The following is a 12,326-nucleotide window of genomic DNA, read 5'->3' on the forward strand; positions in this document are numbered from 1 at the left end:
ATTGAGGGAGTAGTATACGATTTTTCATGGGAAGAAGGGATATGATATGACTGAACAGCCCCTTGAAGATTCCAATAACTACGACTTTAGAACAATAAACCTCCACGCGACAATGACAAACACTTGCCACCTTTTTCAAGGTTTGATTCCATTTCAATGGCTCAATTCATTACTCTCTCTATAAATTCATAGCCACACTCTCTCTTCTCTCTTCAGACACAAAATTAATACCAACTTAGTGGCTTGTGCTGTGCACACAACATAGCATATAGCATAGCACATAGCATTAACAAAAATCAAAATGGGTGTGAATTCCAATAGAGTTGATCCTTTTGAAACCATTAAAATCCAATCAGAAATACCAATGTATCAATCACCATTGGAAATTCACAAGGTTCGTTTGCCACCACAAAGAACCACTCTTCAAAAACTTAGACATAGACTCTCTGAAATCTTTTTTCCTGATGACCCTTTTCATGGATTCAAAAACCAAACTTCCTTCACAAAGTTTCTTCTGGCTCTTCAATACATGTTTCCGATTTTTCAATGGGGTCCTCAGTATAGTCTTAATCTTTTACGCTCCGATATTATATCCGGTCTCACCATCGCCAGTCTCGCCATTCCTCAGGTATGTCACAATATCGAGGTTTTAAATTGAAGCCGCAAGAACATTTATTAAAAGAGTACATAAATGTTACCGATGCGACCACAATTGTAGTTGCATACAACCATTTTTTAAACATTGCATGATAAGTTCTTGCAAGTATGATGTGGTTTGTTATATTAAAAAATCGTAAAATGGAAAACTTTTATCAAATAAAATGTTACTAATGACTATTTTACAAACGTTCATCGAAGCCGTTACAAAACCAAACTTGTAATTGTGGTTGAGCACAAAATTTGAACCTTGCATAATACTATTAGTTTCATCTTGCATGCATGAGTTTGGTTTTGTTAATGTATACTATACCATTATAGATTTTTTTTTTTAGAATATAAGTTAACAACCTATATTTAATTTAATGAAACTTGCCAAAAGAAATTTTTTGATTTTTTTTTCTTTCTCTTTTTGTATTTTTGCAGGGAATCAGTTATGCCAAGCTTGCAAACTTGCCACCAATTATTGGATTGTGTTAGTATTCATTCTCTCTTTTGTTTTGTTGTGGATTATATTGGTTGATATTTAATTAAACTTATGCACATATATCATTACTACATGCAGATTCAAGTTTTGTGCCTGCTTTGATATATTCAGTACTTGGAAGTTCTAGACATCTTGGTGTTGGTCCTGTTTCAATTGCATCATTGGTTATGGGATCAATGTTAAGTGAAAGTGTTTCTTATAGTCAAGATCCAATTCTCTATCTTAAATTGGCTTTCACTGCCACTTTCTTTGCTGGTTTATTCCAATCTTCTCTTGGTGTATTAAGGTACTAATAATCAATCATGCACAAATTTATATTTTTTCAACAAAAAAGAAGATAAATTAGCATAATACCATCACTTAACATTGAACATAAATTAAATTTGAAAGCTTTTTTTTTACAAAAAAATAAATAAATAAATTAAGTGCTTATTCAAAAATTATTATGAAAATCTTATTGAAATAAACTAAAAATCATTTCATAATATTTTAGTATATTATGAAAAAATAAAAAATTACAATAATTTTTGCCCCACCAAGTGGGTTTATTTCTGAAAATTAAAAATGAAACTTTGAAAATTTAATTGGAAGCTAACATGAAGGCTATTTTGATGGGTAAAATTTTAATATGGATATATATGGTAAAATTATTTTTTATGATTAAAAATAAAAATAAAAATAACCTTTGAAGGTGTATACAGGTTAGGCTTTGTGATTGATTTTCTATCAAAGGCAACATTGGTAGGTTTCATGGCTGGTGCAGCAATCATTGTGTCACTACAACAACTCAAAGGGTTACTAGGAATAGTTCATTTCACAAGCAAGATGCAAATAGTACCTGTTTTGGTCTCTGTATTCAAGGAAAGAGACGAGGTATATTTTGATTTTGATGTTCTTTTTAATGTTAAAAAATTATACATTAAAGAATCTTAGTTGAGAATATTTTTTAAAAGGGACGGCCACTATATTTTCTTACATAATTTATAATTTAATATCGCATAAGTATAACTCAATTGATAGCTATCACGAACGTTATGTGTCGGGATTAGGGTTCGAATCCCAGATTCTTTACTTCTCCACACAATGTGTGTGAATCTAGCCGCTAGACTACTTAAGAAAAATGTAATGAATTAATTATGTTTTGCAAGTTTTTAAAATATTAAATTTTTGAAAGAGTTTTTTAAAGTATTAATAGTAATACTGGTTGGTAGAGTAAAGCTACAATTGAAAAAATAAAATAAAAAATAAATTAATCACAGCCACAAAACTCTTCAAAACATTCTTATAGCACTGATTCTGTTTTAAGAAATAAGAATTAACATTATGATTGAGATTGCTTACTGGGAATCCCAGCTACTTTTGTAGATATTTTTTTTACTTTGACTTTCTATATCACAAGGGATCATATTCCAATTATTATCAACAAAAAAATATATTCCTTTTTTCTGTGAATGGACATATTGAGTACCTAGCCAATTAAGGGTCACTTTTAATTGAAAATACATAGTTGTCCTATTGATGCAAATGTAAGTGTAATGTATTACCTATATTTCCATTAAAAAAAACTTAGGAATCATATTCCAACTATTTATCAATTTTTTTTATGATTCTGTCATGATTGGACATATTGAATAGTTAGTCAATTAAGGGTCACTTTTATTTAAATGAAAATACATATTTGTCCCATTGATGCAAATGTAAGTGTAATTTAATTAATTATAATTACATACATATATGTCCATTAATTTTTTTAACATTTTTTTTTGTTGCAGTGGTCATGGCAAACCATTTTACTAGGATTCAGTTTCCTAGCCTTTCTGTTGATAACAAGACACATTGTAAGATTTTTCATCTTGCAATTTGCATAATAAAATATACAAATATTTCAATTTCATCTGCTTCTTAATATATGAAAAATTCTTACATATGGTTTTAAATTGTGATAGAGCTTGAAGAGGCCAAAATTATTCTGGATTTCAGCAGCTGCACCATTGACTTCAGTTATTCTATCAACCATTTTAGTCTTTTCAATGAGACATAAGATCAATAAAATAGCAATTGTAAGAAAAGACACTCTACCTTTGTTACTTTTAGTGGATGTTTGGAATAATGTTTGACTTTGACGAGATCACGGTCACGTTGTGATTCTGTTGAAGCTTCAAAGCGTAGTTTTTGACAAAATAACGGTGGCACACAGTGATTTTGCCAAACTTAGAGCTAATCCAAACATACAAGAGATGTTAAATACAAATGATCTTATTAATAACTCTCTTTTTTACTTTGTTTTCTTTGGAAGATTGGTGAATTGCCAAAGGGACTTAATCCACCATCATCAAACATGTTATACTTCAGTGGTCCACATTTGGCTCTTGCTATCAAAACTGGACTTGTCACTGGAATCTTGTCTCTCACTGTAAGCTTTCTCAAACTTAGAAACATAATCAACCATGGTATAAGCTACTTCTATAGCAAAAGATAAAATAAAGTCAAACTGTTTCCAAGTAAGTTATAAGCTGTTTTCATAAGCTATCCTGAAGGGCTTGTAGAAATAAGTCGAAAATACCACATGAACATGTCATTGTTTGGACCGACTTATTCGAGCTTATATGTTGGCACAAACACTTGTGAAACTGTTTAGGAGAGCTTATGAAAACATCTTATGTCATGTCTATAAGTTGTTTTCAGCTTATTTCCATAACTTAGAGTGAGAGACATGTCTAGGATAACTTCTGGAAAAAAAAACTTAATAGTTTATAAGAAAACCATTTGATTTTATTTAATCTTTTGTTATAGAAATAACTTACACATAAACACTAAACAAACAAAATGAAATACATTAAATAACTCAACTTCAACTTACTTATATTTCAGGAAGGAATTGCAGTTGGAAGAACATTTGCTTCACTTCAGAACTACCAAGTGGATGGAAACAAAGAAATGATGGCTATTGGTCTTATGAACATAGCTGGCTCTTGTTCTTCATGTTATGTCACAACAGGCAATGATTCATCACAAGTAGTTGTTAAAGAAATCAAAAGTTTTTCAAGAAAAATATCAATTCTAATCTTTTAAAAATAATCTTGCAGGATCCTTTTCTCGATCAGCCGTTAACTACAATGCTGGAGCACAGACAGCAGTATCAAATATAATCATGGCATCAGCAGTTCTTGTGACACTTCTGTTTCTCATGCCGCTGTTCTATTACACACCAAACGTTGTCTTAGCAGCCATCATCATCACTGCCGTTATCGGTCTAATTGATTACCGCGCCGCATACAAATTGTGGAAGGTTGACAAGCTTGATTTCTTAGCTTGTGTGTGCTCCTTCTTCGGTGTTCTCTTTATTTCCGTTCCATTAGGCCTTGGAGTCGCGGTAAGCTTCAAAATTCACATGTCTTTTCTGTTTTTACAAAGGATTTAATTCATATACACCGAAAATGTAAAAATTATTTCACTGTCGATCAATCATAACCGTAAGACGATTAAAAATATTTGACTTCAATGATAACTACTATAAAAGCATGTTCATTACCCTTCGACTGAATTTTCCAAATCATTTTAGGTGGCAATATCAGTCTTCAAAATCCTGCTTCACGTCTCTAGGCCAAACACATCGGTTTTGGGAAACATTCCAGGGACACCAATATTCCATAACCTAATCCAATATAAAGAAGCTATAAGGATTCCTGCATTTATCATTTTGGCTGTTGAGTCTCCCATCTACTTTGCCAATGCAACTTACCTGCAAGAAAGGTTAGATAATACTCCCTCTCGACTTAAGTATAAACAAAAAAGTATATGTATCTGGTCCACATTTATAAGGCAATATGTATTCTTGTCAAGTTTTGTACATTTCAAAGATTAGTTCAAGGCATTTTTTTGAGTGTTTCTCTTTCTTTAGGATACTGAGATGGGTTCGAGAAGAGGAAGAACGCGTGGTAGCACTCAACGGAAGTGCATTGAAGTGCATAATTTTAGACATGACAGGTATGTATTTTGCTTCACTTGCAAAGTTTGTTATTGAAGTTTTGAGATCGTTTTTGAATTAAAATTTTAGTGTTTTTCCTTTTCTTTTTCAGCCGTGACTGGCATAGACACAAGTGGTATCGATACATTATGCGAACTTAGAAGGAGACTGGAACAAAAATCACTTCAGGTAAATATATACCTGCTCGTGCATCGAGCAAGTTGCAACACTAGTATATACTCATTGTAACACGTATAAGCAGATATAATCTGGATAAATAGCTTAATTAAGTACTTGTAACATAAGCATAACTTATGGAAATAAGCTAAAAACAACTAACAAACAAGCCATAAACCGTTTCTGTAAACTCTTCCAAACAATTCACAGGTGTTTATGTCGATAAATAAACTCAAATAAATAAATTCGAACATGCCTTAAATTGAATACTTCACTAAGCTTTCTTTCTAATCTTTACATTTATGATTGAATGATGCAGCTTGTATTGGCAAATCCTGTTGGAAATGTGATGGAAAAGTTGCATGAGTCAAATATTTTGGATTCCTTTGGAATGAAAGGATTATATCTCTCAGTAGGAGAAGCTGTGGCTGACATTTCATCATCGTGGAAAGCTCAGCCTTGATGAATTTCTAAAATAAAGGGAAAAGGAAAAAGATGATGGCTTCTAACTTTCAGCAGTTAAAAAGAAAAAAAACTAACTATGGAAGTTTTTTGTCAACTTTGTTTAAATTAAAGTCTTGAAAATCAAGACATTGGTTTTTAATTTAGAAGTGTTTCTTATTCTAGGGTCCTACTTTTATTTTATGTATGTGTTATGTTACTCTAAGTCCATTTTTTGCTTTAGTTGGAGGGGAAAGAGCATCCAAGCAAAAACTGTTGTGATGACTTAATTCCGTGGACATTGAGTGATAAATTATCAATAGAAATTTTAATGAACAACAAATGGAGGTGTTCAACTTTCTATAAAAAAAAGAAGAAGAGGTATTCCACTAAAATTTAGATCCCTTGTATGTAAGTTGTCGTTGATTTAGATTTCCGATCAATATTGATCAGACAATTCATATCTCAACTTTGTAGTTATTGCAAACCTAATTTGGCTCTGATTTATTGAGGAAGAACTTTTCCCACCCCAATGTCACTTTGGATGAACCAAATAAAAGAAGGAAAAAAAAAAAAAAAAAGATTTTATGTCATCCAAATGTGTGTTTGTTCAGATGTGTTTTTCTGAACAAAAACACAGCTTTTTCCCGTCCAAAATTATGTTTAGACTTTTTTTTAAAGGCTAAAATTGTTTTGGTTTTTATCCCTGTAAAAAAAAAAAAATTGTTTTGGTCCCTGCAAATTTTTTTGTTTTTGAAAATAGTCCCTGACCCCACTTTTTTAATGATTTGCATACATGACACATTATAACTGAACCAATTTTGTAGTTTTTGATCCCAGCAAAATATTTTGTTTTTAAAAAAGGTCCCTACAAAAATTTTTGTTTTTGAAAATAGTCCCTCCAGGGAACTATTAAAGACAGAATGTAAACCATTTAAATCAGGGAACTGTTAATTAGTTCTCCCAAGGCACCGGTTAAAGACTATAAATAGTAACTTTTTATGAAAGTTTGTGTAATAAAGTGTATTGGAAATTGAAAACTTTAACTTTTTTAAAAATTAATTACTTGATTTAGAATACTTAAAAGCCCCCGGAGCACTCGTTAACAAGACCCCTTAAATTAATCTATGGTGCAAGTTGCATGACCACATGGAATGCATAGTTCCATCACCAAAGAGAACCTTACATAGGAATATTGCTCACTATTAGGATGTGACTATAATCTCTCTTCTTTTTTCAATTCAAACTCTTAATGCCAATTTCAAAAATAAACCTAGTACCATAATATAAGAGACAGATTGTTGACAGAAGCAAAGTCTGCAATGACAAAAAGTAAAATAACTTGTATAATTTGTACTTATACAAGCTTTACTACCATGACTCAGGATGAATACATTCTAGATTAAATTTCATTCCTTTAACATAAAAATGAAGAAATATTGTCATCAACGTACACAATTGTGGTGATTTGTACTTCATAACAGGATTAACATGTGAATGATGGATTGTAATTCATATCATAACTTGTGAATGATCACATTCTTTTCACAGTAAACGGGACTTGAACAAATTTTATTATTTGTTAAGAATTGCAGAGAAGAACTAACACTAGAAATTAAACTGTACATAGAAAGTTCAACCAAAAAATTGAGGAGCAAATTCATCGATCACAAGAAACAAGTTAAAAAAAGAATCTTAATATATTGAGTAATTCATCATTCTCCAATCTGTAATACAACCCCTTTTTAAAAGTAAACCAGTAATGGCACAGAACTAATACATATTTCCAAGAAACCAAATAGATCCAATAACTCGTAAAAAGGGTAAAAAAGAATAGAAGCTCAACCAACTAAACACATCACCTTAACCGATATCGCTAAAAAGAAGGGGAAAAAGACGAAATAGAATGAGAATAACCTACATAACACTTTCAGAACTTCCTGGAAATTTATGTACTTAGTCTCTGTCTATTTATCTATGTTTAAACTCTATTGCAACTAAAGAATAGAAAAGCGAATGCAGGTATTTCAATGACATAGTAGAACTATGCTCTACATGGGCTTTATCTTCGAGATAATCCAATATATAGAATCAAAAGTCGATTATCATCCCGCAATACAACTCCTTTCTTGAATTCAAGACTCAAGTTACTTCTTTCTGCCAATCAAACATCTGAAAGAAATTTGATTGTATTAAATCAAAGGAATAACCAGCCAATGTTTAGCACATAATAAACAGGATATCATTATGTCCACAAAATGAAAATTCTTCGTTGCTGAATGGTATTTTTAAGCAGGAACACATGACGGTATAGTTTGCAATAAGATAAGCAAGTTAATTTAATAATATAAAACATAATGCATAATTAATGTCCTATCCCTTCGAGCATTAATATTCGTAATCCTAATCGGAGCATAAATATGATAGTGACTGGAATCGACTTTAGAAATAGGGTCATGCTAACAAGGGCACATGTAAAGGAAACCAAAAGTAGTTGTTTTGCATTGGAAATAACAATTTTTAAATTTTTCAGAAGTTGAATTCACCACTTTTCACCCCTTTTCAACACAATATTTCTAATTTTATTCCATTAACCAATGCCCTAAGGGCACTCTTTAGCATTTCCCTTAGAAATATTACAAAAATAATATAGAACAAGCCTGATTACCGTAGATTGCAGAAAAAAATAGAAACATTATTAAGAATCTGACTACCCCGAAAAAAAGGAAATAACAGTGGGAGTAGCGACTGCACAATCACCCAAATGATTGATTGCCTTCCTCTCCAATTCCCACTACCCTTATAATCATGTCGCTAAAGTTCCCACATCTTAAATTTTGGTTGGGCCTAACTCAACTCTACAAAACCAAATTGTAAGGTAAAGACAGCCCAAGATATATAAACATTTATTAGGCCGTATCTTTAGGCAGTGTGGAACTAAACCGCTTGGAATTTAGGCCGAGCCTAATTTAACCCTACAAAACCGACTTGTAAAGTGAGGGACGCCTACCAATTATAAATTTATAGTCGAGTCATATCTCATCCAATGTGAGACTATTAATACACACACCCTCATGCTCAAGACTGGACATCTGGAGCATGACCCCAGTGGCTCGATAACGGGTGGTCTAATGGTCTTGGCTCGATAATGGGTGAGCCTAACGCAACCCTATAAAATCGGCTAGAAAGGTGAGTACAAGCCAAGCTATATAAGCATGACTAAGGTCATATCTCTATTCTCTAGGCAATGTGGGATTAAACGGTTTCTTAGAATCTGACTTGTGCCTAATTTAACCCAGCAAAACTGATTTGTAAGGTGAGGGATGACTACCACTTATAAACTCAATTTCAGGATACATCTCAACCAATGTATGACTCTTGACAGATTACACCACCTCTATCTCCACTCTCCTACTGCCACCTGTTCTGGTTATCCCCCTCCGTCAGAACCAACTTCTCCTAGCACAGTTCTGTTCTTGCCCCCTTCATTCATCTCTTCCTTCTCCATTAAACAAGCAAGCTTAAAGTCCCACGAGTTAGAGGCCCATCAATAACCGCCACTATCAGTTTAGCCTTGTCCTCAAGGTGAAGGTTTGGAAAACGGTCAGAGAAACATGAGGACCAACTTATACATAAGGTATGAAAATGTCTACTTGGATCTCACTTCTTGATGATGGATCGGGGAACCAGTCCTAAGAACCTACTTTGATATTAGAATTGACACTGAATACAAGGTCTTCCCAACTCAATCAATCTTCTTGTCTATTAAAAAATTCCATGGGGATAAGGAAAAAAAAGAACAGCAAGCACGGCATATAGAATATGAATGACTTCCTACGATTCCTAATGTAAATTGAGTTTGACAGCTTAAACATATATGCAGGTTTCTGAAATAAGAAAAGACATGATAAAAAAGAAAAATATATATAAATGATAAACAATTCTTCAAATAGCACATGTCAAATTTGTCAGCCAAACATCCAAAAAGGAGTAAGCTCTTACTTGAACGATATCGTGGTATTGGTATCTCCCGGAGTTCGCGTCTGATACACAGATATTCACCTAGCAAAGCCATCAAGGCAATTCCAGTACCATTCACAATCCACCATGCTATAGAAGACGGCCAACCCCCATACACTATGCATATGCAAAGATGAATGATATAGATAGTGGCTGCAAAATCCAAGCACTTCTTTGATCTTTCAATCAAATAAAGCATATACACAGCCCTGCATAACAACATCGGTGGTGTTAGTGCAACATAGAGCTACTAAATCTCACTTAACAAACCATATATGAGAATAACAGCTAAGAATGCCCCCAGAGAATCCTTCCTCTACACAAAGTAATTTACATAATAACAAACACCATATTTAACAGGATTAATAAATCTCAACCGTTAAAATTATATGGATTTCAAAAATAGGTAATTTCCTTTTCTAACATACCAAACACAAGAATTGATTTCCAAATCAAATCAAATCCCATATTTTTACATTCCAAGCACAGACACATTAACTTCCCTAAACAAAGGTATCTCTATCAAAAAGGTTCAAATCCTAACTTGTTCGTTTCATTCCCCATACTGTAAAAAAGTGCAACCAGTACAACAGAATGAGAGCAAATGGATGTAAAACTGTACACCCACTTACAAGCTTGGGGTTATCTTCATAAATTCTCTCAAAGTCAAACACTTAAATATTTTATGTCATATGATAAGCTCGAACGAACTGTAAATAAATAAACTCTTCAAAACACACAGAAATTCATAACACAACTATCGTGATTTGATGAATAATAATTACCAATTACGAATTCAAGCAATAGACCAACATTGACAAAGCTACTAGTACAGTGAGAAAGGTGGAAGAGAACAATTACCCTGCAGCTGAGCTGAGCAGAAATGAAGCACAAACGCACCATCCAGTAACGGTAGAGGTAGTAACAGTAACATAGTCAAAGAAATACACAAGGCTCAACCGAGAAACGCGAGTGCCAACAAGAACTGTTAAGAGCAATCCAAGTGTGATATAGTACATACATTGTAGACAAACAATTTGAGCAACAATAAGCCAAGGGTCCCATACCACTGCACCATAGAACATGACTCCTACCCAAAACAAACAAAATGTCTCACAAACTAAACCTAATCTTCAAATTCCCAAATCGAAATCAAAAACCCAATTCTAAAAACTTAAATTTTTTCCTCTATAATACCCACTCACATCAATCCAGTTACATAAATCTCAACAATTGAATCTAAAAAACTCTTCATTACATAAAATTCATCAAATTAAGAGACCCCAATTGCCTTAATACAGTTAAATGAATAACCCAATTCTAAAAAATTAAACTTTTTCCTCTATAGAAGCCACTCACATCGACCCAGTTGCATAAATCTCAATAATCAAATCTAAAAAACTCTTCATTACATAAAATTCATCAAATTAAGAGACCCCAATTGCTTAAAACAGTTAAAAAAAATCCCAAATCAAGGTTGTTGCGTTTAACCCCAAAACGCAAACAATGGTTCACGCTCTTTCAGATCTGGATTCTTCAAGCGGTAACTGATGAAGGATAACAGCCACAGTAAAAAAAAATCACCGTGAATGATGAATCCTGAGAAAAATTGAAGATTTTTTCAATTTTATGGCAATTGTTTATGGAAAGGGAAAAATATATAGAGATTGATGGAACTTACCGAAAATTGAGAAGGAAAAGGAACGAATTGTTGGAGAGAAAATTGGGTTTTCTCTTCCAGCGATGGGAATTGGAGAGAAATGGAAAATTTGGGAAGAGAATAGGAAATTGCACTATGCGTGAAGTTTCAGACTTGAAGTGTCGTTTTGGTCCCTTCTTTGTCGTTTTGCTTATGCTTCGTGGTTTACATAAATTGTTGCTTACACATTTGATAAGGCTGTGCCACACGAGTATTTTATCTAAATGTCCTTCGACAGTTAACTGCCGAAGTTTTAGTAAACCGGCGGCAGTTAACTGCCGATGCGAACTGACCATACACAGAAGCAGAAACTCAGTTTTCTAAGTTTATTCAATTTCTCAAAAGTTTTCCAAAATCAACCAAGTTCTCCAATTTCCTTTTTTAGCAAATTCAAGTGCATCATCTCCATTTAATCACAAGTAAGTATTTTTACTCATTTTTAATCATAATGTTAGTTTGGGTAGTTTTTTTTTTTAAAAAAAAAATGGTAGTTTTCATGTGTTTAGGGTTGATGTAGGAATTGAATTTTTGATGATTGCATGTAGTTTATAATTGAATGTAGTGGCTTTAATTGATGATTGAATGATGTTAGAGTATAATGTGGTTTTGAATGGTGGCAAAAGATCACATTTTGAGTATGTTTGATACTTTGCACCCAAAGTGTTTGAGAAAATGCCTCAATGACAATTTTATTTTTTATTTAGTTAGTTTGGGTTATGGATATGATGTTGATTGTAATTCGAAAAAGTGTATATTGAATTAGGTTGAATGCATATTGAAAAAGTGTATATTTAATTAGGTTGAATGTATATATTGAATTATGTTTAGTTTAGGTTATGTTTAGGTTGAATGTGTATGATAATGCATTTGATTATTTA

The 12,326-nt window shown here is 32.7% G+C and overlaps 2 protein-coding genes across 2 annotated transcripts; one reads left to right on the forward strand and one right to left on the reverse strand.

Annotated features, from left to right (window-relative positions):
* Positions 1 to 174: 174 nt before the first annotated feature.
* On the forward strand, positions 175 to 6,091 carry LOC25491387 (probable sulfate transporter 3.4). Its single transcript, XM_013599288.3, has 13 exons — positions 175 to 628; positions 1,084 to 1,132; positions 1,223 to 1,430; positions 1,846 to 2,017; positions 2,917 to 2,982; positions 3,091 to 3,204; positions 3,441 to 3,557; positions 4,016 to 4,142; positions 4,231 to 4,517; positions 4,707 to 4,897; positions 5,046 to 5,131; positions 5,224 to 5,300; positions 5,608 to 6,091. Exons 1-13 carry the CDS (start codon positions 302 to 304, stop codon positions 5,749 to 5,751), a joined length of 1,965 nt encoding a protein of 654 aa, XP_013454742.1. The 5' UTR covers positions 175 to 301; the 3' UTR covers positions 5,752 to 6,091.
* Positions 6,092 to 7,410: 1,319 nt separating this feature from the next.
* Positions 7,411 to 11,599, reverse strand: LOC25491388 (protein SYS1 homolog). Its single transcript, XM_013599289.3, has 4 exons — positions 11,431 to 11,599; positions 10,611 to 11,348; positions 9,732 to 9,958; positions 7,411 to 7,901 (listed from the first exon to the last, which is right to left on the reverse strand). Exons 2-4 carry the CDS (start codon positions 10,832 to 10,834, stop codon positions 7,894 to 7,896), a joined length of 459 nt encoding a protein of 152 aa, XP_013454743.1. The 5' UTR covers positions 10,835 to 11,348; positions 11,431 to 11,599; the 3' UTR covers positions 7,411 to 7,893.
* Positions 11,600 to 12,326: the final 727 nt, after the last annotated feature.

Source organism: Medicago truncatula, chromosome 4 (genome assembly GCF_003473485.1).
Source record: "Medicago truncatula cultivar Jemalong A17 chromosome 4, MtrunA17r5.0-ANR, whole genome shotgun sequence".
Taxonomy (NCBI): domain Eukaryota; kingdom Viridiplantae; phylum Streptophyta; class Magnoliopsida; order Fabales; family Fabaceae; genus Medicago; species Medicago truncatula.

What these genes read in the sequence shown, in the direction of transcription:
- LOC25491387 (XM_013599288.3), top strand. Translation starts at nt 302, where the DNA reads ATGGGTGTGAATTCCAATAGAGTTGATCCTTTTGAAACCATTAAAATC. An exon ending in TATTCAAGGAAAGAGACGAG is followed by an intron (nt 2,018 to 2,916) that starts GTATATTTTGAT and finishes TTTTTGTTGCAG; the next exon opens with TGGTCATGGCAAACCATTTT. An exon ending in CATTAGGCCTTGGAGTCGCG is followed by an intron (nt 4,518 to 4,706) that starts GTAAGCTTCAAA and finishes AAATCATTTTAG; the next exon opens with GTGGCAATATCAGTCTTCAA.
- LOC25491388 (XM_013599289.3), bottom strand. Translation starts at nt 10,834, where the DNA reads ATGTTCTATGGTGCAGTGGTATGGGACCCTTGGCTTATTGTTGCTCAA. An exon ending in CTGCTCAGCTCAGCTGCAGG is followed by an intron (nt 9,959 to 10,610) that starts GTAATTGTTCTC and finishes GTTGTTATGCAG; the next exon opens with GGCTGTGTATATGCTTTATT.